General features: G+C 41.1%; 1 protein-coding gene across 1 annotated transcript; it reads right to left on the bottom strand.

Annotated features, from left to right (window-relative positions):
- Positions 1-12,755: 12,755 nt before the first annotated feature.
- Positions 12,756-13,849, bottom strand: LOC148031832 (dirigent protein 2-like). The gene has a single exon (XM_087685822.1). The coding sequence runs from the start codon at positions 13,683-13,685 to the stop codon at positions 13,110-13,112; it is 576 nt and encodes a 191-aa protein (XP_087541948.1). The 5' UTR covers positions 13,686-13,849; the 3' UTR covers positions 12,756-13,109.
- Between the last annotated feature and the right edge of the window lie 13,216 nt (positions 13,850-27,065).

Here is a 27,065-nt window from a genome sequence, read left to right as displayed (position 1 = left end):
AGGCTTACAGCCTGTCATCCCATATTTGGACAGCATGTCCAATCCATACTGCCTCTACAAAAGCTGTATCCCACTTGGTGATCTAATCACCTCAATGCCCAAGAAATAACGCAGCTCTCCCAAATCCTTCATCTCAAACTTCTGCTTCAATAGCATTTTCACATGAAGGATATCTTCATCACTGTCACCTGTCATAATCAAATCATCAACATAAATGACAAGTAGCATAATACATTTCTCTGTTTTTTTCACATAAAGTGAGAAATTTGCCTTGAAAATATGAAAGCCAATAGTGACAATATACTGTCCTATCTTGTCAGACCATGCTCTAGGTGCTTGCTTCAAGCCATACAAGGCTTTCTTCAATCTGCAAACAAACTCAGGATGAAGAGCATGCATATAACCTGGTGGCTGCTTCATATAGACCTCTTCTTGCAAATCACCATGCAAGAAGGCATTCTTTACATCCATCTGATGTAAAGACCATCCCTTTGATGCAGCCATAGCAATGACTGCTCTTACGGTTTCCATCCTTGCAACCGGACTGAATGTTTCTTCATAGTCAATGCCATATATTTGTGCATACCCCTTGACTACTAATCTTGCCTTGTATCTGTTCACAAAACCATCTGCATTGTGTTTCACCTTATAAACCCACTTACAGCCAATTGCATTTTTACCTTTAGGCAAAGATACCAATTCCCATGTAGCATTTGCTTCCAAGGCATCCATTTCTTCATCCATGACTTTCTCCCATTTTTCTTTTCCTATGGCTTCCTCAAAAGAAGTGGGTTCTGGTTCCTGTATCACTTTAACCATATATGCATAGTGAATGGCTGTAAATCCATCATATTTCAGCCTATCCACAGGATACCTAGCTCTCGTAGACCTGCGCAAAGTAGGTTCACTCCTAGGTGCTCTCAAAACTTCCCTGGTCTTCCTTACTCCAAGTGTAACAATAGAAGGAATACCCAACTCATCATCAATGCTCTGTTCTGAGCCATTGGATTCACCATCCACATAAGAGTGACTTGCATTTACATGAAACATGGGCTGATCAACCTTCTCTTTTCCTTTTCGTGATACCTGCATACCACTATCTGCATTGCTTTAAGACGATTCTGCTGATCTCAATCTGCCTGTCCATGGCGAAGAATGTGACCCACTGCTAGAGGATGCTCCAGGTCCACTAATATTTTGTGACTGCTGCTGTAAATTATGTGCAGCATTACCATTTTGTGCATCTACATCATCAATCACATTTACTGGTTTATACCAGCTACTCATCTCATCAAAAACAACATCTCTGCTCATTGTAAACTTACGAGTAGAAGGGTTATAGCATCTATACCCTTTTTGCTGCAGAGAGTAACCAATAAAGATGCACTTCTCAGCTTTTGGATCCAACTTGGATCTCAACTCATCTGGCACATGTACATAGGCAATGCAATCAAAAAATTTCAAATGAGAAATATCCGGTTTCCTACCAGTATACCTCTCCTCTGGAGTCATTCCATGTATTGCTACAGTGGGAGTCCTGTTCATTATGTAGACTGCTGTAGCAACTGCTTCAGCCCAATAAAAATCTGGCAAGTCTTTTTCATTGAGCATGGCACGAGATACCTCTCCAATATGCCTGTTTTTCCTTTCTGCAATTCCATTTTGTTGTGGGGTATGACTGCATGAATATTGCTGCTTTATGCCATGCTCCTGCAGGAACCTTGCAAACTCATTTGAGAGGTACTCTCCCCCTCCATCTGACCTTAGACATTCTATTTGCAGGCCTGTTTCTTTTTCAACCATAGCTTTAAGAGTTTTGAAATGCCCAAAAACTTCACTTTTCTTTTTCATAAAATACACCCAAACTTTTCTGCTATAGTCATCAATAAAACTGACAAAATAATGACAGCCTCCAAGAGATGCAGCTTTAGTAGTCCACACATCAGAGTGGATTAATTCCAATGGCTTCTTACTCTCTTGAACATGTCTAGGAAATGGTTTCCTTGCATGTTTTCCAAACTGACAAGCTTCACATACCTTATGCATTTCTGCAACCTTGAATTTTGGCAATCCTGCAACAATATTTTGGGCCTACATTGATTTAAGTCGCTGTACATTAACATGACCAATGCAGTTATGCCAGATATCAATATCTGCAACTACACCGGTCCCATGTGCAAACATTGCTGCACTCAATTCAGACATGTCTACATCCAACGTAAACATTCTGTCCTTCTTCTTTCCTTTTGCTATCAAGCGACCTTTATTTTTCATATCCTCAACAAAGCATCCATGAGGATTAAATCTGACCTGCAAGCCCTGCTCAACCATTTGACCAACAGAAACTAGATTCTTGGTGATATTCGGGACATGAAATACATCAAACATGTATTTCTTTTTCCCATCCTGCATAGACAAAGGAAATTTTCCAATCTGCACAATAGGATGTGCAGTATCATCACCAGTCTCCACAAATCCTGGTTTTTCCATTTTCTTTGCATCCTCCATCCATTCTGCATGACCTGTCATGTGGTTTGATGCACCTGAGTCAACATACCATACATCGTTGCTTTCTTCTGCACTTGTCACAGAATTATTCATGTGCTGCACCATAAACAAATGCTCATTTCTGTCATCACCTTGTCTACTAGAAGATGCATAATTCCCTTGTTGCAGTTTTCCATTCATGATGTCATTCTGCTTTTTATAGCAGTCTTTAGCCATATGACCCATTTTACCAGAGTAGTAACATTCAACATTACTGTTTGCATTTTGGCCTCTTTGCCATCCACCATGACCTCTTTGGCTCCCCCTACCTCTAGAGTTACCACGTCCTCCTCCATAGGACTGGTTTTCTTGAGTTTACTGCATATTCTGATTTCTACCACGGCCTCCAAATCGGCCTCCTCTGCCTCTGCCTCTACCTCTTCCAACATTTGAGTAGAAGACATCTTCCTTTGAAGTTCCTCCTGAAGAAGATGCACCACCATTTCTCTGCTCCTCAGAAATTAGAAAATCTTTCACGAACTGAAATGGATGTCTGAAATTGTGCATAATCCTTTCTTAGACCATTCAAGGGTTACAGAAACTAAATCATCATCTTCCACTGGCGATCCAATGGAAGCAAGTGCATCTGCAATCTTCTTCACCTTCATGTGGTAGTCATTGATGCTCATATTTTCTCTTTGCACATTATGCAACTCTTGCTTGAGTTGCATTTTCCTGGCTTGCGTATTTGTGCTATACATTTTTGACAAAGTATCCCATGCCTCCTTTGGCGTACTTGCATCTTGAATATGCACAATCATAGAGTCTGAAATGCTGATAGACAGCCAGTACATAACTTTCCTAGCTCTCTCATGCCATGCTTTAAATGCCTGCATTTTCTGTTGATTGGGAACATCAGGAAGAACTGGTTCTTCTTCATTTCCTGCAACAAATTCCCAATATCCTTTTCCCATAAGGAAATTCGTCATTCTAAGCTTCCATGCTTGGAAGTTGTTCTTGTCAAGCTTTTCAGTGACAATCTGTGAGAGAGAATCAGACGCCATTACAGAACACTGCAAAAAGTTCTATCACTGCAAAGAACACAGCTTCAGCCTCACAAGGGCTAATCTGCAAAACTGGCGAGAGTGGTATTTGACCACACAGTCACTTCCTAGTGACGATTTTGCATAAACAGGAACCAAGGATGATTCTGTAACTCCCAATGTCTCTGCACACAAGCATACGATGCAATTTCTACAGTAACTTTTCACCGACCTGTAGAACAATGGTCGCACAGCATAAAACTGGGCCTTTTCGTGAGTGCATGCAGAAAACTTCCGCCTCCAAAACAGGCCCCGAAATGGCCTCAAATAAAAAAAACAGGGTCGCCAAGGGCTAAAGCCATCTCGCGCAGCATATACTGCCCTCTTGCTTCACCACGAAGGGTGTCTCAACCTGAGACAATGCACTCTTGCAATTTCCGGCTGTGCTGCCTGCAGAGATCTGCTCCCAAAATAGAAAATGAAAGCAACACTACTCCTCTTACCAGAACACCGCGAGCTTGGCTTGCTTTCTTGAGCTCCTTACCACGAACAAGGCTCTGATACCATGTCAAGATTGTGGGAGAGAAGGAAGGAGTCTCACTTGTAGCTTTCTTGCTTGCACAATGGGGGAATACACACAAGGGTGGAGGCTAAAAACAGTTTTCCTCTTCTTAGTTATGTAAGCCAAAAGAACTCTAGTACAAAAAAATAGAAGAACCCTATATATGGGTCTCAAACCAAACTCAACTAACTAAGGTGGCATACTAACTGAGCCACGAACTAGAGTAGATAAGGATAGCTATCATGTAGCTATTATTCATGGGCGGTGTACCAACCGCGTCTGCAACTGACAAGTCGGTGACATAAATATACAACGGTCACCCTGGCGTATCACGAGTGGAGCTCGATATCTCAACAAATGTATCATTCATGCGATCCAAATCTGGGTCATTGCTAGATGAACCAGGATACGATATCTGTAAAAAAAATATAGAAAAAAGACAAATTTATTTACATACAAAAAATCATATATTACCTACATTTTCAAAGAGCTTTCTTTAGACATTGAGCATAAAACCTAAGTGCTAATGCTTCTCATAAATAAGAAAACTGATAAACACAAACATGGGATTGGTCACATTCATCGTTGCAAAAATATATTGTTTACTATCAGAACTGGGAGACCTGGCGCATGTATCCCCGCGTCTAAATTGCAGGTTAGATGCGCCCTCAAACGCGCTCCAAAGTCAACCTTCTATCTAGTGCGTCTATCTTCAATCTAAGATGCAGCACAGACGCGCTGTCAGACGCACATTCCAGGTCAATGCACGTGTATAATCGCGTGTAGACTGCAGGTCAACCTTCTATCCAGCGTGTGTATCATCACATGTAGACTGCAGAGCACACGTGCTCTAAGACGCATCCTCAGAGGCTATGAGAGGAAATTATTTTCGCGTCTATATCTGCGTCTACACTAAAATGTAGACGCGCTATCAGATGCACTCGGTCGGCTGATTTTAGCCCGACGACCACCATTGATGATTTACAAAATGCAATACATAATGGAATCACAAATCCTAAATTCACAGACAGAGTAGAGAGAGGAAGAGAGAAACAAAGAGAGAGAGAGAGAGAGACTCACCTTGGGTGTTTGGTGTAGCGGGTGGTGGCGCTTCTTCCTTCTCCTTCTTCCTCTCCTTGGTAAGTTACCCTCCCTTGATGCTTGCTTGCTTGCTTGCTGCTTCTTCTTGTTCTCCTCTCTCTTGTTCTCTCTTTCTTCCTCTCCTTGGCTTTCCTTTTTCCCTTCTTGTGTGTTTGAAATGAAAGAAGAGGTGAGTCATGAGGAGATGAGGCATGAAGAGATTGCATGTTGGCTAAACTCAAGCTTCAGAACCGCAAAAAACGCAGGAAAGGAAAGGCGCAGTTTGAAATGAAATGATTTAAGTATGGTTTGGATTTTGACGTGTGCGTCTATTTTTGCGTGTATATGTGCGTCTAGTGTTCAGATAGACGCGAACATAGACGCGAAAATAGATGCCAATATAGATGTATAGGTAAACGCAGATATAGACGCGCATTTAGGCTTTATCATAATTTTTTGCTTTTAAGATAAGTTTTGATAGTGAATTCTTATCATAAGTTTTAATGTATTTATGATGATTTTTGTGTATTTAAAATTGAGATCTTATGTAAACATATGAATGACAAATATTTTGATGTTATCATGAATTAGGTTTAATCATGTTGACGTCATCATCACCTAGTGCAATGCAAGCTGATGAGTCAATGAGCACATCCTCAATTGAGGATGAAACATTGCGTCTTCATAATTGAGATGCATGGCTACGACGAAAGATTAAATGCATGTGTGATCATTGTCGAGGGTGTATTTTTCGAGCACGTCAGCTTGTATGGAGAATGGGACCGAGAAAAATCACCGGTATTCATTGTTTTTTTTTTACCACTAAGATTGCTAGTCTATGTTACGAGAATTATATATCAACGTACATGAAACTCCCTTTTGTGGTTGAGCAGGATGCGGTGCCACATCCTCAGATGCTCCCTCCCGGGTGTCGAGAGGCTGCAAAACGTTGACGCGAGGAGGCAGAGTCTTCAAGAAGAGTAGAGACTGACAACCATGATAGTAGCCCTCATGAAATGCCCCATCAAGTCGTAGAGGATGAGATTTTGGCATGGTACACCATCTATTTTCGCAACCGGTTCAGGGAGAAGGTCACTCTACGAAGCCATATGATCCACTATATGTAGCATCATCTACTCCGTTGTATGAAGGTTGTACGTACTTCATTCTTCATGCGTTCCTCGAGATACTTAACTTGCAAACAATTTATAGATGGAGTAATGTCAGTTTGGATGCGTTATTGAAGTAGGTATCAATTCAGTTTGGCTTATGAATCATAATATTAATTGTTCTATTTTGAAATCAGACAGAAATATATGTTGGTGGTTTTTTAACTCACTTTTAAAAATATATGTAGGTTATTATCACAAATGCTTCCAAAAGGAAACAAATTGCCAACTAAGAGAGAGTAAGCAAGACATTACTTGACATCTCTGGTGTTGAGAGAGAGAGAGAGAGTATGAGAGAGATACACAAGACATGCTCCCAAAGAATGATTCATATTGATATAGAGTTAGTATATATAGGTGATTATCGATGAAAAAAACCCTTGGGGACTCAAGGGAAAAACCCACAGCTCTATATAGGCGTATCCTTATATTAATATTCAAAATATAAAATTACAAAGTTGAACTTACAAGAGCCTATTCATAGGCATCAAAGGAGCTATATCACTCCTGAATTACAACAGCCTATTGAGAGGTATCAAAAGAGCTTGTCACTCCTAAATATACAACATGTAAAATAAGGATAAGCGACATCATTGCAAAAGATAAAATCTCCAAGAAATTCCTTCAACTGAACTTGGGATGTAAGCAGTATATCTGTCATATCAAAACTTAAAGAAAAAGTATTACAGTGACATTAGAACAACACAAAGACTATAGAGACGGTTCGCGACGCTGCTCTATAGACAACATAACACATGTGGGGCCCCATGAATAGAATATAAATAAAAAAATTTGTCATTAGCTGGAATATAGATGCTCATCAGTTGGAAAGAATATAAACAAAATAATGTGTCATCAACTGGAATATAGACCCTCATCAGTTGGAATAATGAACAAGGACGATCATCAACTGGAAAGAATATAAACGAAATAATGTGTCATCAGATGGAAAGAACCCTCATCAGCTGGAATAACGAACAAGGACGATCATCAGCTGGAAAGAATATAAACGAAATAATGTGTCATCAGATGGAAAGAATATAAACGAAATAATGTGTCATCAGCTGGAATATAGACGAATGGGAACGATTATCAGCCTGAATTACACTTTGCCTCACAACCTGCTCCCTGACTTGCCCATCCTCAATTCTAAAAGAAAGCACTTCATCAGCACACCCAACTAGATTTTGCATAGTCTGTTCCTCTGGATTATTTGTCTGGCCACAACAATATCATGACTCTGATATGCACACACAAAGATATGCATGCCATGTAGCCTCTCTGGCCTTCCTGGTACCCATTCTCGGTTATGTACTAGGACTTCTTTCACAAAGGCATCCACATCAAAATGAGTTAGTCCCCTGTATCAAACAAAGTCTCGAAATATTAGTACATCCGCATTGGAGGAATTAGTGCCATCGCGACCCTTGCAAATAGTTAATTGAGTTTTCATAGACATGTCATTCTAAGAGATGGCTTGATTATCAAAGGCCATATATGTCCAATTTGGACGTGTCCAATTTGGACCAGTCCAACGATTGCATATGCTGAGTGCGTCTAGTGAAGCAAGTAACAAATCAGCAAGGGCACCGTTCTACAATGAACGCCAAAGACAGTCATTTGATCTATCCAAATATAACTGCTAGGACTGTGCAAAGATGGCCACATGCAAGCCATTTTTAGACTCTAATCCATCAAAGCAGTCTTTCAGCAGATTTTAGCCCCACTAACAATCGCTCTTGGCAAATTATTTTGACACAGGCACGCGAACTAATCCATGATACAAATAAGTGCCATGTCAACAGCATGCAAGATTCTCACAAGATTGAGATAGTAGAAACCTTCATAGACAGAGGACTGTGCAAGGAGACGCCTACAACGCAATGCAGCAAGAACACGAGGGTTAGCGATGGATGGAATCAGCCTCGCTTCTAAGTCCCAGTGATTCTTCTACGGTGCTTTCTTCTTCGGTCGTGAGCCATGTCTGGAGGGCCAGGAGGACCTCACAGAATTCATCATGAGTTTACAATTCCTTATTCTCCTCAGCAAAATGGTGTTGCTGAGCGCAAAAATCGCACTATTCTTAATGCTATACGTTGTATGCTTATACACTTTAGTTTGTCTCGAAAGTTTTAGACTGAAACACTTCTGGGGTTCCACTTCCGGCGTCTCATATCTCTCTTCTCTCCTCTCTTCCTTTCGTCTTTCGTCTTCCTCGCAGTTACAACTATATATATCATCTCTCACTTGACTTGGTGCTCACCTATATATACTAACTCTATATCAATATGAATCATTCTTTGGGAGCATGTCTTGTGTATCTCTCTCGTACTCTCTCTCTCTCTCTCAACATCTCGGAGGCCTCAATTATGTCAAGATCCATGCATGTGTCAATGATTGTGTCTTATTTTGTGGGATTCATGAGTTCGCACGAGAGTGTCCTGTTTGTGGCGAATCAAGATACGAAGTGGAGATGAAGCCAATGGATGTGCCTCGTAAGGTTTTGCGACATTTTCTGATTGTTCCATGTATAAAAATTATGTTCAAGTGTAAGTCTATTGGAAATCTCATGTCATGGTATGCTAGTCATCGTTCAAGTGATGGAAAATGGAGGATCCCTGCAAACACATCGGCATGGCAACATATAGATAATTTGTGGCCCGTTTTCAAAGAAGAGCCAAGAAATTTGAGATTTGGTTTAGGTATGGATGGAATCAATCCATTTGGCATCAAAAGCACATCATACAATGTATGGCTAGTGGTATTGGTGAACTATAATATTCCTCCATCCATGGCAATTAAAAAGGGACATGTAATGTTGTCCCTTTTGATTCTTGGAAAGCACAAGGTAAAAAACATGGACATTTACTTAGAGCCTTTGATTGAAGAGTTATAAATGTTATGGGAAGGTATTGAGGTGCAAGATACAAGTGCATCTCCATCCTCTAGAGATTTCACATTGAAGGCCGTGTTGTTGTGGACCATGCACGAATTTCCAGGATACGGAGAGTGTTCAGGTACATGTGTATAACTCTATATTTGAAATTCAAGACTTGAATCAATTGAATTTTATTAATTCACTTAACTTTTTAGGTTTAACCACGTTAGGATATCATGCATGTCCTATTTGCGGTCCCTCTCTAGTTTCCTCTAGGCCGGCACGTTTAAAGAAGGTTATCTACAACAATCATCATCGATTTTTTCCTATTGACCATCCCAAATATGTTCTCTCTACTAATGGAATAACTCCACAATCTCTAACCATTCAAGATTGGAAGGAGAGATGGATTAATGCCGACAGCCACCCTCCACTTGGCATGAGTCGGTAAGAAGTGCATTTCTCTCAATTGACTTTAAAGTATTTAGCATGATGAATTGTTTACATAATATATTGTTTGTTTGTTAGGTTCTCTATATTTTTTCGTCTTCCGTACTAGACTGAACTCAAGATCAATCACCTGTTGGACCCCATGCACATATTCAAAAATGTTGTATCTACATTATGGGATCACTTGACAGGGGCTCGTGATTCAGTTAATGTAAGGGAGGATTTACGTAACATTGGTCGCATGAGAGGAGCCTGGCTATGCATTGGACCTAGAGGAAAGATTGAGCTACCCCATGCACCTTGGATGCTATCAAAGAACGAGGAAAAAATAGTGAAGGGACAAATATATAGCTTTCGAACACCCACAAGATGTATGAGATGTCTCAAGGGGGCCTTCATAAAGAAAAAGAAAAGAGGTGTGGAGCAACTATTTGGTTTGAAGTCCCACGATTGGCACAAAATGATTCAAGTAAGGGTATCTCTAACCATGAATATAGTAATTAGTGGAGCAACTATGTGTAAACTTTGGGGTATGATGACATTTTCCTCAACTAATCATTTGATCTATGAATATTGTTTACATTCAGTTCGTACTTCCTACTAGCATATCCCATTGTGTATCCAAAGATGTACGTGATATCACTTACAAGATGGGAGAGCTTATGAGGTGTGTATACATTGTATTTTTTCATTATATATCTTTGAATTTCTACTCAAAAATAAACAAGCACATCATACATCTTGACAGATACGTGAGCTCGAAGAAAATTGATCCAAACACATTGCAAGATGCTCGAGTACTATCTGCTGAGGTGGTTTGTTTGGTGGAGGAAATTTTTTCTCGATCCATTTTAACTACTCAATTACATTTACTCGTACATTTGATTGATGAGATCACACTTTGTGGGGCAGTTCATGTAAGGTGGATGTTTTTTTTTTAGTGCTTCATAAAAACCTTGAAAGATTTTGTGAGGCAAAAAGCACAGCCTGAGGGAAGCATGGCTGAGGGTTGGTTAGTGCAATTATCCCTTGTTTATATCTCTGAATATCTTGCTGAAGTGGATCCCTCTCAACCACGACTATGGAAAGATGATGAAGACTTGAGGATGACCTCTATAGTACCTCAAGGAAAAGAAATGAGTAAAGTGCTAACAAAAGAAGAACTTCGTAAGTTAAATAGTTTTTCTGTGCTCAATAGTGATGTAATGAGCAAATGGGTGACACTATATAATAAAGCAAAGGCAAGAAGAAAAAGCGAAAGACAAGAATTTCACACTAGATATGGACGTAATGTCTCCTTTTCAGATCATCTAAATGCGCTCCCACGTCATACTGATATAGATTGGTTACATGAGGAAATGGAGAGAATGGAAAAAGAGGAGGAAATCAATATATCTCAAGAAGAGTGAGAATACACACGAGGTTGCTTATCAAAGGTGAGGCATACTATCAATTAATTTGTTTCTATAAGTTTTATTTTATATAAATAATTGACATGTTTGATCTTTTATCTTTTACTACCAGTGCACATTATTCAATGCACTTTGGTGTGAGGGTAAACATCTTCGAACTCAACGTATAGATGAAAAGAGAAATACCCAAGATTGTGGTATCCTTGCTCGCTTTGAGGATGCCAATGGTACCATGGAAGGTTATTGTGGCATGATCCAAGATATTCTGAAGCTTGACTTAAGATGATTCTTTATATATGTACTGGATGTGAAGTGGTTTAAAGAAGTGGTAACAAATGGTGAGTATTACACAATCAGACGTAATCCAAGTGGTTTTGTAATCATTGACTCTACAAAATTTCACCAAAACAAGAATGACACATTAGTACTACCTCAACAATGCGAGCAGGTATATATGCAAAGGCTAATTTTTTTATATGTACACATGTGATACATATACACAATATAATAAGTACTTAAGTTTTTTGCTTTTGTTTTTCAAATACAGGTTGTGTATCATCCAATGGTAAACAATAACTGATGGTGATATGTCATCCCTATATCTAAATCGTTCAAAACCAATATATGGTAATATTACCGACATGGAGATAGCAGATGACAATCCAACCATTAATGATGATGTGCATGATGATACCATAATGGATGATATGCGTGATATAGTACAAGATGAACCTCACGAGGATGTTCAAGGAAACGTAGAAGAAGACAATAATGTGATTATCGATGATATTAAAGCAGTTATTGAGCAATATAGCAACACATCTGATAGTAGGATAGACTTATTTGTTTCATTATCTCTTGGTAACATAGACCTAGAAGTAGATAGTTTAGCAAGGGCTGATCTCATTGAAGATGAGATGGATTATTCACTGTAACATACTTAATTTGCTTATTGATTCAATGTATATTTCTAATTCTATGATTTTTATCATGCGCACACGTGCATACTCAAGAATCAATAGTCAAGTTTAAAGCTAAATCGAATTTTCCATAATAAAAAGGAAGTATTTTTTATCATCTTCAAGTACGTCGAGAAATTACGAGATACATATTGCAATGCTTGCTACTAATTGTAAGGTTTCTGTCGCTTGCCGCTAATTACTTATATCAGGCTTGTTAACTGGAGGAACTGCCATTCATTAGAGAGCAATGAAAAAGTAATTATTAACTCTATTTTTTAAATTCAATGATTCAATGTGTATTCTTAATTCTATGGTTTTTATCATGCGCACACGTGCATGCTCAAGAATCAATTTCAAGTGGTTAAATAATTATTAACTTTGGTTTTTTAATTATGTGAATTGCAATTTTAGGTGGTTAAATAATTGTGCGTCTACTAGCGCGTCTATATTAGCGTCTATTTGAGCAGATATATAGACACAAATTTCGCGTCTATTTACACCTACGTTTACACGCACTTATAGACGCGCCCGACTTTGCACGTCTAACATGCGCGTCTATGCCTCGTTTCTGTTGTAGTGAACCCCCTTGGGGTCTTGTGTAACTAGCAAATCAAGCAATTAGGACACATACATTTTTTGACATTTATAGTGTTTCAAAAATGTTATTTACAAGAAAAAATCAAGATTTATTGTAAACACAGGATGAATGGTTAGGAATCGTGCAATTCAATCATGAACAATTGTGGATCCATATGATGGAAGACACCCCCTAGTGCTGACCCAATCATGAAGAATTGTGGAGTCATATGATGAATACGCCCCCTAACAGTGATGAGGGTGGTAAAAAACTTTTGAAATTGGTGATGATTGGGCTGTGTAGGTGATGAGGGATTATAATTTATGTCTATTAGGGGACGTATAACTTGATGAAGAGGAGGAGCTACTGGAGAGAATTCAGTGAGTTCTTTTTCCAAAACATTTTCCCAAGGCCAGCTGAACGGGGATCATGTCAATCTGGTAGGAGGTACTGGCCGACAGAATAAGGACAGTTTTTCCCCTCTGTATTTCAAGGCCAGAAAAAGAAGATATCGATCTGGTAGGTGGTGTTGAGGGCGACGACGGAGTAACGGCTGCTGAGGGTGTACCCTTGCACGAAGAGGAAGTCACCGGTGCCGCCGGCGATGGGAATGGGGCCGCCGGAGGGGCCGACGATGTTGAAGGTGCCGTCGAAGGGGTAGGCAGGGGAGGAGAGGTTGGCTGTGGCGGTGATGACAAAGGTGGCGCCGTCGAAGGAGGTAGTGACGCCGTGGCCTTTGAAACTGCCCAGGCTGGCCGAGGAGGCGTCCGGCGTGGCCGTCAGGGGGTTGTTGAACACGAACATGCTGCCGAAGGGCCCCGCCTCCGCCGTCACGCTGTCGCTGCCCAGGCCCGCGATGCCCGGCACCGCCACGAAGTCCGTGAAGTTGATGGCGCCGTGCATGAAAACCGTCAGATTGGCGGTGCGCCTCCACAGATGACCAGCGCAGCCTCCTCCACTGCCTCTATGGTGATGACCATGACGACGTCCAGCGCTGGACAGCTGGGCCGCCGTCACGACATTGAGCAGTACTAGCATGGCCACGATCACTGCACTACGGTTCATTGTATTAAATATTGATCCTGCACTGCTGCACCCAGCACGATGATCAATATTGCGCCTTGCCAACACTAAAAATAATTGTCCTGTAGCTCCCTTGAAACAGTAATGTGTCCTGCCTCAATAAAACCCTAAAGAGAAGCAGCTACTAATTCGCTCTCGCTCTTGCTCTCTCTCAGCGCTCTATACAACACTAGTCGAACCCCTTTCCCCCTTTTATACATACCCATGCTCCCGTCTTGATCACTCATACAGAATAGCTAGGTGTACCGTGACGTGCCGCAATACCTGTTCTATCCTCGTCGATCGCGGCATCTGACTCAGCCCTGGCTACCACCTCCACTAGGTTACGAGTCGAAAACGTCTTGGACCTCGTCATTCCTCGTTGCCCAAGTCAAAGATACCATTCAGCCGAATACCAACAAGAGTTTTCACAAGCTTGCCCCAAGGCGTATTCTCCTAGATTAACAACGGTTTAATGAGGTGTATTATATTTATTGTTTGTTGAGATTTTCGTTTGCTAGTGGAATAGTATTTCTATCTTAAAACACTTCTATTTTGCTAATTGCACAACTTGTTTGACTAACATTACCATTTCCTCAATAAAGTATAATAGGTATCAATTTATCTAAAAATTTATCCAGACACCATTAATAAACTGTTTTTCTTCTAGGTGTATCTAGTTTCTTCTTTTTAATCAACTATTTTTCTTCCTAGAGTATGCATCTACAATACTAGTTCAACAAATATAAGCAATTACTAAGGAGTACGAAGTTTAAGGTGAAGAGAGAGTACTAATATTGACTTATCATTCATTTGCTTATTCAAGGAAGCATGCCCACATTCTCTTTATGCAAAAGAAGTTTTTTTATAACAAGTTCATTATGTAATGGCTACGGTCATGCCTTTGCGTAAATCAAATTATACGAGTTAACTTACGTTAGCCTATATGTGAAGAGCTTAAATTGCACAATAGTTGAGTACCTTACTACTAAGATCTTTCTCAAAAGTGCCAATGGGGTCATGGCTTAGCGGATCAAGTGTGGGCTGAGTTCTATGAGTGCGTGACTTCAATCCTTGCATCTCGCATCCCTCAAGGCACAAATCTATTCGCTTACACGATCTTTCTTAAAAGCTCAAATTAAAAGATATTTGAGTACTTCTTTTTGAGAATATTATATATAGCCTGTTTAGTTCTTTAGACATAGATATTGGATACAACAACTTGATTCCCCATGAAATGAAGAGAAAAATATTTCAATACCACAATTGATGTAATATGTTTGTTGAATTTTATTTATGAGATCATAAGTATGACATTATGTCCAATAAAAATGTATGACAATAATCAATGTAGTAGAACATCTTTATTGAATATTTCGTATAATTATTTACAAAATCACTCAAATGACCATTGCATATTTCATTTGCTATTTTTATATCTATAAATTGATTAACTTTGCAAGTTAATATGTATATATGAATAATAAGGAAATTATAAGATTTCATACATTTTGTTGTGAAAACTGAATTGCTAATTGAGAGCACAAAAAAAACATGTAAATAGAATAAATATCAACCTTTTCAATAAAGGTTACTATTTTAAAAGCTATTAGCTCGATACTAATCAACAAATAAGTGAATACTGACCAATTTAGTAATAATATATTTCATATGAAGACACACCATAATCTCATTTTAAATGATATTATAAAATATAATGAATATTTTCTTGTGTAATTTAGTGTTTCCCATAGAGGAGATTAGGCATTAAAAAAATGTTTGAGGTTGAAAAATGGATCCAAACATGAATTAGAAGAGTCTAGTACCTATGGAGCTCACATAGACCAATAATACCCTATTTTGAAGCTTCCAAAGACCCTTCTTTCAATCCAAAAATTTGAGCACTAGGCTTGCAAATGATTGCATTGATGCATTTTCTTAACTAAAGAAAGAAAACTTATTGCATCAAAAGTTGTTATAAATAGTGAGTCAAGAGACTCGTGTCAAGAATCATGGTTATTTCATGAAATATAAATGTGACTTTCTCCATACGTTTATATAGGATTTAATATGCAATTTTCATAGTCATTTTGACATTTAGTTAAACATACTTTGATTTGTAATTTTTGCACGTTGTTTCACACAATATGAATGTACTCTAAGAAAAAAAAAGGGAGACCTTAACTACAAGAATTTTGGCTACATCCATAGTTTTGTAATCAATAGCTCCTTGGTTTTTTTTCCTACCCTTCTTATGTACTCATTTGGTTCAACATCAACTTTATAAATTGAATGTACATATTAAGAAAAGATCACATACATTAGCACACATTGAAACAAATAAATGTATACAATAAAAATGACCAAGAGTAGCCATATTACTTGAAATATAATTAAAGATGTATACATGACTTTGAAGCTAGCTAATATAGTTTCAATTACCCAGCATGCTACTATGTACATCAAAGCTCATGTCCTTTGCGATGAGCTATCATCCTCATCACTATCGCTCTCCGGATTGTGGTGTCTTTCATTGTGATATGTATAATCTCTTTCTCCACTCCCTCTCACTTTAACGGCTCATTGCATTACAATCCTTATACAAGCAAAATTTCAAGCTTAGAATAACTTAGAACCCTTAGCGCATTTAACAATATGTCAATTAAATCAAGGTATGCAAAGAAGTAAAATTTTTTTTACCTAAATGTAAGATGATATTGGTTGACCCTGCACTCAATCGTCTCATCAAAATGTGTTCTTTTGACTTGCCAAGACTCACCCAATAGCTGACTCATCCATTCCTCGGATGGACACTTGCATTGATAAGTAATCTTTGTATTTTTCAAAACGTCACATGAACCAAACAAACGTGCAAACAATGAGAATGGAATAAACCAACTAAGATGCACATCTTTGGAGCATGTGGTGGGTTTCATAGCACTATTGATGTCAGATTTTATCTTTGACTTGCAAGCTCCTGACAACTCCAAGCTACCAATCAACCATTCACCACTAGACAGTGGTGGCAATGGGACATGCTGCAATCTCTAGCTTTCTACCACATACAATGAATAATAAAAAAAGATATTTTTAGTGGCAAGTTGACTTGCAGAGTTATTATCATAGATCAAAGAACCTATCTCTTCATGCCAAACATGTATATTGCCGTTTAAACATTCCACATTTTGCCATTCATGCAAAGTCGATGGATATAGAGCTGTCAATCAAACAAGACTAAATTAGAATACTGCAAAGACTTTTAAAAACAACTCTGATACAAAAGAATAATCAATGATAAAATTTAATAACTTATTGTTTTGTTTATAATTTGCAATGTTGTTCTCGTCGTGTACAGAGATTTATTTGTGCGTATAAACATGTTGAATAAACACTTCTGTTACTGCACTTGTGCCATTAAACATTTTTCTGAACTCTAGAATTCTACATTTCCAATGTTTGCTAGGGTTTGCAACATCCTTATGCTTGACCTTGAAACTCCCTCGAGTACTTGGGTGCATCAAAATTCAATCCAACTTATAATACTTGGGTCAAAGTATGTTGAACAAGAAGTTGACTTATAGCAAGACCATTGTTCCTTCACTGACAGATTCCTGCACTACAAAAACAAAAGAAATCTTGGGTCAAAGCATATATATAACTTATATAGGATTTGTCCAAATGCATTGAAATTTAACCATGGAACAGCAGTAAAAAATGGCAATATATACCTATGGCTTTCATTGCAAAAAAGCCCAAAGATGTTGTAGAAGTTGAGTTCTTAAACAATCAATATTCTTCACCCTCGGAGATTCTTGGAGTACAAAAACAAAGGAAAGCTCAGTATGCATATAACTTGTATACATTTTGTCCAAACGAGATAAAATTTAACAATGGAGCAACAAAAAAATAAGACAACATACTTGTAACTTTGTTTATAGAGAAACCCTAAGATGTTGAAGAAGAAGTTGAGTGTTCAAAATATCACTGTTCTTGATTGTAAGAGACTCCTAGAGCACCAAAACAAAAGAAATTACATGTTAGAGAATGCACATAACTTGCAGAGGTTTTCTCCAAATGAGATAAGACTTTACCATAGAACATCCATGGAAGAGAAAAATATACCTGTAGAGTTTTGTGAAGAGAATCTTAGGGCTCTGGTAAAAGAAGCTGTGCTCTCATAAAACACATGAAACTCTCTTTGTGCTTGTGCAGAGCAAATGAAATTTTATAGGGTTACAGATAGGGCAAGTAATAGTGAGGCTGTAAAATTTCGTCAGGAAAGAAGAAGTGAGGAAAGAGATATGACAAATTTGAGTTCTGCCTAAGAAAGAGGGGAAAACTGAAAAGGGGAGAAAGAAAAGTCAAACATAAAAAATAAGAAAATGAAAATTCCAAGCACATAGATGGAGTTCAACGAATATCAGTGGAATCACTTGCATGGAGCCACATTGACTCTACCTTCTCAGGCTTTGTCCAAGAGCCAATGAATCTTTGGCTTGGCCTTGCTATGGATGGCGTGAACCCTTCGGTCTGCACTCAACTTCTTATAGTGTGTGGCCTTTAGTCCTTGTCAACTACAATATCCCTCCATGGCTTTCTACAAAGAAAGGACATCTCATCCTTAGCTTGCTCATTCTCGGCCACTACAAAGTCAAAAATATGGACTTGTATCTTCGTCCATTAGCCGACGAGCTTAAGATTTTGTGGGAGGAGGGGGTTACCATGCAAGATATGAGCAAGTGTGATGGTCGACGGTTTTCCAATATTCGAGCCATTCTTATGTGGACCATGCATGACTTTTCGGGACTCAGAGAGGGCTTAGGTAAGTAGGCTTCTATTCTCGTTGGTAATATCTATCATAGCTCATTCAAGATTTTATTCACTAGATAGAGGTGTTGGGACAGGTTTGGTTACCCTAGGTTATCATGTATGCCCATTGTGTGGGTCACAATTAGACTCTCGAAGGTCACGAACCATGAAGAAGATGGTATATCAAGGACATGCTGCTTTCTTGCCAGAGGGTCATGAACTCTAGGAAGATTTTCTTAGACGACCTCCAGTACGTATGAATGCCCAAAGCTGGTACGAGTTGAAAATGGTCCACACGGAGTCACATCCAAACGGAATGCGACAGTTCTCAGTTTTCTATGAGTTGCCATATTGGACCCACATATAGATCAACCAATTGTTGAATCCCATGCATATTTTCAAGAACATGGGCAACTTACTATGGGATCACATCATAGGAAAGAGAGACACTATAGGGACACGAATGGATTTGAAGGAGGTAGGCAAGATGGAGGCGCTTTGGCCACAGTTGAGTGCTGTTACCTTGTTTCCGCAGCACAAAGGAGCGGAAAATGGAAAGAAGGAAAAATAGCAAAAAAGTCATAGGAAAAAAGCAGAAAAATATAAAAATAGGAAAAGGTGCCTTGACCAGCAACCAATCCCTGAAAAATTCAAATGTTCGGACACGACCCGCAAGAAGCTTCGGTGTCGGGCCAAGGCAACGAAAGAGGAAAAAGGCACACCATTAAAATGCGGAAGCACCCCCGAATCTGTGTAAAAGAGCGCCAGGCTCGCTCCTGTGCAAAGTGTAGGCATTAGTTGGGAATAGGATAAATTAGAATGGTGGGAAATGGGAAAAAGGGCCTAGCCTACGGCCAGCCATGTAAAAGAGGAATGACCGCCCAAAAAGGATTTAGGGCTTTGTATATAAAGTTGAAATGAGAATGAGAAGCTCATTCTTTGGTGTGTGGCAAAAAGAGTCTTCTTCTTCCTCTCTTCTTCTCTCCTTCTTGCTTGTGTGTGCTCTTGAGAGAGAGTGTGTGAGAGTGTGAGGGAGTGAGTGTGTGTGAGAGTGAGGAATCAAGAGGGTGAAGCTCTTCACCATCTCCTCTCCTCTTCTTCTCTTCTCTTCTCTTTTCTTCTCTTGCGCGCACGGCTATGGAGGATGGAGCTTGGAGATGGAGGAGGCTTGAGGATGCTTGAGCTAGCATCAAGAATTGTGGAGCTACCGGAGTGCAAGAGAGAGAAGGGTACTCGATCGGGCATCAAGGTAAGCTCACAACACTCGTAGGATCGACGACGCATCGATTAGGTGAGAGATAGCCATTAGAGCTCGCTTGGAATGCTTAAAACAATAAGCGGTCCGTGGGTCTTGGCGGTTGAGTGAGAGATCCCACATTTTGGTTCCATTGCCGGAACCAACGGATTCAAGCTTGAGCACTTGCGCGCCTCATATCGAGCATCGAAGTAGGGTATTCATCCCCGAAACGGAGCTTGAGATAGGTAGGAAGTTGGGTGTTTTCGATCTTCAAAACAGGTAAGTATTTTGGGATATTCTGGTTGTTTGATTATTGGAAAACATGGAGAAATTAGTTCAGTGTTTTGCTTTCGATTTATGTTGTGTTTAGAGTAGGTTAACAGTAGGAAATCACACCCGAGAGGCAAAGGGTTTGTTGCTGTAAAACAGGGAGAAAATCGGGAAAAACAGGGGAAAAATGGAGGAAATGCGCATTTGAATGTGTAGGAATCACTAGGAGAGTGATCTGTAGTGTCCACGGAATGACCAACAGGGTATAAGTTCTGTAAGGGCAAGGGAATCCTCATTTGCAACCAGTTGAGAGAGAGAGAGAGCTTGGGCGACCGTTCGATCGATCAGGGCACGGAGTGACATTGCATGCGGTGATCCCCAGGTACATAGATCTCTCCCTCACCACTCCAACATCGTTACTGGTGCATTTTGTGGTCTACAGTAATAGATAACTAGAGATTTTGGACGAATCCGTGCTCAAAAGTTCGTCGCGTTGGCGGAATCGTACACCCGACTCAGTGTCCGATTCCTAGAATCGGACATTTGGACAACCGTCTGATCGGACCATATCGTCCGATTCGGACACTCGGATGCCCGATTCGGATGCTCGGACTCGGACCAACCCTGTCTGATCGGACGAATTAGGACACATCAGCAATCGGACCACCGGTCCGGTCCGAGTCCCAGAATCGGACCCACCCATAATCGGACCACCCAGAATCGGACACTCGAACCAGCCTGTCCAATTTTAGAAATCGGACCATCCTGTCAATTCAAACCACTCGGACCAATCGGACCACCCAAAATTGGACCAGTCTAGAATCGGGCCACCCTTGTCCAATTCATTGACCGTCCGATTTTGAAAATCGGACACTCGAACTCTGAGACTCAAACTACTCAAATCTGACCCACTTGGTCCGATTCTTAGAATCGGACCACTGGTAAATCAGACATCCGATTCCCAGAGTCGGACACACAAAAAAAAAAAGGGGAAGAAAACATCAAAACTTGACCCCCACGAGCGATTGGAAGTGCAACCCGCTCTAGGACGACATGGCGAATGCCTTGTAGGCAGTTCCCGACGTAGGAGTCAAGACCAAGGGACAATACTGGAGCACTCCCCAGCGACTTACCCCCTAGTGAACGGTGAGAAGTAGCGCAGACCCTAGAACCCACTAGAACGGCTAGGACTTGAGTAACAAAGCCTATCAGGCCCAAAACGAGCGAGAGTGAGTAAGACGCCGGAAAATTTCTTGCAGCACTCACGTTGAATTTCCGCACTTGAAGTACACTTAGGAAAGCTAAAAGCCTGATTGGGCACAAGTGCACGAGAAACAACACACTCACCGAGTGACCATAAATTAAGAATTGTATTAATTAAAGGAACTCACTTAGATAAATCACTCAAGGAACCCACCAATAGGAGAGGACCCAAGATGTAGACAAACACGCGAAGCACAGGGTAGAACCAAACAAGGAGCGCCAATGACAAGGATGTGTCACGACTAGTCAACCTGATCGATAGCGTAGCAAGGCGCAAGAATTTGACCATGACGGAAGAAAGCTCAAACCATCGGTCTACCGAGGAGCTCGATGTGAGTGTATTCCCAGACGCTATACAACAGATGGTGAGCAGTTATGATGCGCACACCCGGTACGAGTACCATGGCAGGACGGTAGATGCAATCATTGGAGACCTAGAGGAGGAGAGAAGGCTAGCCCGTAAGGCATTGCAAGGCATAGTTGATTATAATAGGGATCAACAGGCTAGGAGCCAAAGGCAAAGCATGGAGCTGCATTAGGTGCAGCAAGTGTTGAACTTGGCTGGCCAAAATCGAATAGACCATGAGAGAGCACTAGAGGGAGACCTGATGCTGAGTGAGCTCCTCATGAAACGGCTGCTCGATAACACCGCAGTAGAGCAGAGTGCCACTGCACTAGTGATGTCTCTGCTTGCAGGATTAGGGGCAAACCAAGGCTCAAAGAGCCAGGCCAAAATACTGATTGTTGCCAAGCAACTCGACAAGTACCAATCGCATGAAGATCTGTACAGCTTCGTTGAGAGCAAGTCTGCGAAGCCAACGGCCTCAACGATCAAACTCAACATTTGCAAGCATTCGGGCTTTGCTTAGGCGATAAGGGTAGGATGTGGTATACAAGCCTGGATGCCGTGGAACGAGCCAACTTCAATAATCTCAAGGATCTCTTCGTCAAGAGGTTCACCGAGCCCGGATACTCAGATAACCTGCTAGTACACTTGATGAATGTCAAGCAGAAAGAGAAGGAGGACATACGCGACTACGTGACCCATGTGAGAAGTCTCTTTAAGAGAATCCCTCTAGCCGAGCGACCGACTGACAGAGCAGTTTCAACTATATTCATCAGTGGAATTAGAGATGAGGAGTTATATAAGGCATTGGTAGGCAATTCAACCTTGCAGCGGGACGCGGTGGCTAGAGTTTTTGAGGAAGCCATTAGAGTCGATGACCAGCTGAAAGAGCGAAGCTCTAGGAGCTCAACTCTGGAAGAGACTAATCCGCGAGGCTTAGAGAGAACGTCAGCCTCTAGTGAGCGGTCAAACCCATCATCCCAAGATAAGGGGAAGGCCACCGAGTCAGGATGGAATTAGCCAAGACACAAGACATGTTGAGAAGACCAACGCGCCTGCACATCCAGTGCGTGTACTGTGGCGGAAACCACTTGCCGGCCGAGTGTCAAGACCCTAGGTCAAGACCTTGTGCTAACTGCGGTAGGTTCGGCCACGATGTTGCACATTGCAGACAACCACAAAGACTTCCATACTCGCAACCCTACGGCCAGCCTTATCTAGCTAACAGGCCGCAGCAATTCTTCGAAAGGGGAGCCGTATTGGCTCTACCGGTGCCTAACAATATGAAACCAGTTGTCCCTAGAATGGACATAAATCCTACTGGCACTCCTAGACCACCTGGTCCTTATGTGACCCACCCACCGAGCGACGCTCCACTACACTACGTGGAGGAGCCTAGTGACAAAGAGACCTACATATACCCTTACGTCTCGCATGACGATGAGGGCAATGTGGCCCTCATGGATTATCGACCCGTTCCGATGATGGCGTTAGGATGAGGACGGGGTAGAGGCCATTGGGGTTGTTTGGTGTTGAAAACCCCAATGGGGAGGCCACACCTATTCCCTTGCGAGTTATGACCCGAGCCCAAACGAAGCAGGCCGGCTTCTCTCTGCCATGACCTAGCAATCTTGATGCAACCTCAGAGGAAAGAAAAGCCGTTGGCAGAAGAAGAAGAGATCGGAAGCTAAGATCGCATTAAAGACCGACAATGCTATGACCTTACCTAATGGAAAGAAAGTCTAAAATGTAGAGGCAGAGACTTCATGTTGAGTGTTGAAATGACTTGTTTTTTGGCTAATTTTTGTTGTTTTTGAGAGCTGAATGGTTGATTTTATGAGATGATTGATTGGTTTGGAAGTGGTTTGAGAGTGTTTTGGACAATATTGATTATGTTTTGGAAGTTCATGATGTTTATTAGTAGAGATATGAGGTTCTGTGATGTTCTGATTGGTTCTATATAGCTTCTGTTTTGTTCTGATTGTCTTTTGTAAGGAGGGATGAAGTATTGATTGATGAAGATTGAGATCTTGTGAAAGCTTATTGAATGGTTTGTGAGAGTTTGGAATGGTTTGAGTATGAGTTATGAGGTTTTGATGACCTTCTGTAACCTTCTGTAGGTCTTCTGTGAGCTTCTGTCTCTATTCTGTTCTGTACTGTAGCTGTTTTGGTACTGTTTTGTAGACTGTTATGTATGCTTCTGTATGTGTTCTGATGGATGAGAGTGCAGCTTGGGAAAGTTTTCTAGCCTTGGGAAGAGGTGAATACAAGTGCAAAAGAGCTGAAAGAAGTAGCTACTGAAGACTCAAGTGAAGACTGGAGTGAAGTGACAGTAGTGAGCTATGAAAAGATACCGTAGTGGCTCTGTGACTCTTCATATCAGACATACCTCTTGGGAGGGGTATCCACGACCTAAGAAGGATTATTGAGAGTGATTTTGAGAGATTGTAGTGAGGATATGATTGATGGAGAGAGAGAGAGAGAGAGAGTCAGAGATAGTCAATTCTATTGAAACAGAGTGATTGTATATGAGAGATTGAGAGAGAAGACTATGAAGATATTGAAGATGAATACTATGTGATGTATTTCCATTCAAAGATGGTGTATTCCTTTGATTTATTTGTTCTATTGATGGATTTTGTGAAGATATTGGAAGAATATGGTTGATTCTATCAAATCCGTGGGAGATCTACATGATGCTGTATGAAGATTTGTTGTGCCTGGTGTTCTTTTCTTCATTTTGATCATATAAAACATAATAAACAAGCTTGTTGATGTTACAAGATATATTTTCTTGCAAGAGAATTCCCTTTTCCTTAGTGTTCCTCTTGGGGCTCCATATTTTTGGTGTGCAGCCGAGGAAGCTTGCTATCAACAAGCACCAGAAGAGGCTGAAAATGAAGAAAATGGCATTGCCAAGAAGAGAAGAATTCAATGGATGTTTGTAAAGTTCCTTCTTCCACTGAAGAGTTGGAATTTCTCATAATCAAAGTCACTTTCCACAAGAAGTTCATCCCACAATGGCGGAAACACATCACCATCATGATGCATGCTCTATGTGGTGGACAGTTTCCTCTTCCTGTTGAAGCAGTAGAAACTTGCATCTTGGTGGCAAACTAATTGGGAATAAACTGAAGAGCAAAAATAGAGAGAATGACCATCCATGGAAGATTTGGCATTCATTGAGAAGTTTCCAGACATCATCAAACGGGAGATTGTGAAAAAACTTCAGGAGTCTTGGTCTGTAGAGGTTCACAAAGACAAGAAGGAAAAGAGTTGGAATTTGTTCGTGGATGCTCAACAGCAAGATACATGGGATGCTTGGTGCACTGATAATCTTCTGTTTTTTCAATTAGCAACCCACTGGAAGTTGGTAGACAGAGTGTTCTTCACAGCATACACTGTTGAAACTATCAGAAGTTGGCATTACTATGATGATGGCACCACCACAATGCTTAGACGGATGCATTTTGACACCTTCAGAACCGAATACCTTCCTCTGTGTAGTGGCATGAAAGCAGAATTCAGAGACATTGAAAAGGAAAAAGTAGAAGAAATGTTGGCAAGAGAGTCCTCCAGAGAGATCGAAGCCTTCTGTTATCCCTCTGTGGAGCACTAACAACATAGTGGAACCAACCCCATGATGAATGACGCAATAAAGAGGCAAGCGTTAGAACGAGTCCAGAGGTATGTGAGAAGAGAAAAAGCAAAAATCAGAGCCGAGAACGAGCTCACAAAAGAAGCCGCCTTTGACGCCCTTGCGGAACTCTTTACAGAAGTCCCAATGGCACATCAAGCCCTTCCTCCTCCTGCTGGAGGTCCACTTCCAAGCCAGATCCGTCCTGGAAATATTGATGATAGGCCAGCAAATGTAGTCCTGTTGCCAGTTTTTAAGGGAAAGTATGGTAGCATGTGTTTCTAACAATGCCAGAACCCTTGAGCATTGGTTAGCAATATTCCCCGCCACTTTCAAGGGCGCGGCGTTTCAGTGATATGAGAGACAAGCAGCAGGAACTTTTGGCACATGGGACGACTAAAGTTGGCCTTCCTCACTAAATTCAGGCGTGAAGGTTTTGAAGAGCGAATGCGAGAGGAATTTATGAACCTAAGTCAGTCCTCTAGAGAAAGAGTAGAAGCTTATGTCTCACGAATGGAATCCATCCTGAAGAGATGGACTAACCATAATCTAGATGATGGCATTAAGAAGGGGGTGTTTCTCAGAGGATTACAACCAGAAGTCCGTAAGTTTGTGGAGCTGCAAAGACCAGCCACACTGCAAGCTACAACAGAAGGTGCATGACTGTACGATGAAGTGGAAGCTAGATTGGCGATGAATCCAGGAAGAGGAGTCCTGCCTCCTTTGATGCCATGAATGATGTACTCACCAAATGCAGTCCCAGGGAAAGTCCCCTACCCCTACCAACAGATGTCCCCAGTATCACAGTACAGTGCACCAAATCCACAGTGGCCACAATCCATGCCTCAAATGATGGTTCAACCACAACCACAATGGTCCCAACCAATTTCCCCAATGCCAAATCAGCAGTAACAGTGGAACCCTACCAACTGGAGCCAACAGCCAACAGTTCAAACAAGAGCTCTGAATCAGAATCACAACCGAGATCCCTCTGCACTAGCCCAAACCTGTTTATGCAGTGATTACAGAGACTCCTCAAAACCCTATTGCCAGTACCTCAGGAGGAGAAAGCTTGAAGGATTACTTATCCAACTCAGTTGCAAATATCAAAAAAGAGTTGATGGATGTGATTACAGAACAACTATAGACGCTGAAAGTGAATACCACTAGCATATCCAACGTTGCAGGAGCAGGAAGAGATGTGAAGCGGTCAAATACTTGGTGTGGTAAGTGTCATCAAGCAGGTCATTTAGCCACTGAATGTACACGAAAACCAACCATCCCTGGAGCTTTTTGTGCCTACTATTTGCGGAAGAACCATATAGAGGACATTTTCTCTCTGAAGGAGATGCATGATAGGAGAAGGAAGGAAGAAGACGCAAGATTCAACTTGCTGGAATCCAAAATGATAACACAGGATATTGGACCCAAGCCTAGGGAGTTTGGTCATGTTTTTTGCGTTTTTTGCACGTGACCGTCCTTTACCCCCTCGAAACCTCCGTTGCATATTTTCCTTGTCTTCCCCCTGCCGTCCTGCCCACTTTTTGTTTTTACGACATTTCGGTTTGACGTCCGGATTGGGAGATATTAATTTTTCTTTATTTTTATGTGTTTTCACGCACCCCATCCCGCGCGTGAATGGGCCCGTTTTCGATTTTACGCGTCTTAACATGCCCCGGTCGCATCCGCGTGCCTCGTTCCTAGCATTCGGGCGCCCTTTAAATCCCGTCACGGCAAAATTTTTTACCCCGCCCCGCGCACGCGCGCGGGACGGGGGTACGCCTCTTTTTGGGTCCCTGCCCCATCCCCTCCACCCCTTTT

The sequence above is a fragment of the Lygodium microphyllum genome, chromosome 9 (assembly GCF_053477565.2).
Source record: "Lygodium microphyllum isolate KBCC chromosome 9, Lygodium_microphyllum_v1.1.10, whole genome shotgun sequence".
Lineage (NCBI taxonomy): Eukaryota > Viridiplantae > Streptophyta > Polypodiopsida > Schizaeales > Lygodiaceae > Lygodium > Lygodium microphyllum.
Note: the sequence above shows the minus strand (reverse complement) of the source record. Positions and strands in the feature narration are given on the sequence as shown.

Excerpts from the sequence above, each read along its gene's own strand:
- LOC148031832 (XM_087685822.1), bottom strand. The coding sequence starts at position 13,685 with ATGAACCGTAGTGCAGTGATCGTGGCCATGCTAGTACTGCTCAATGTC.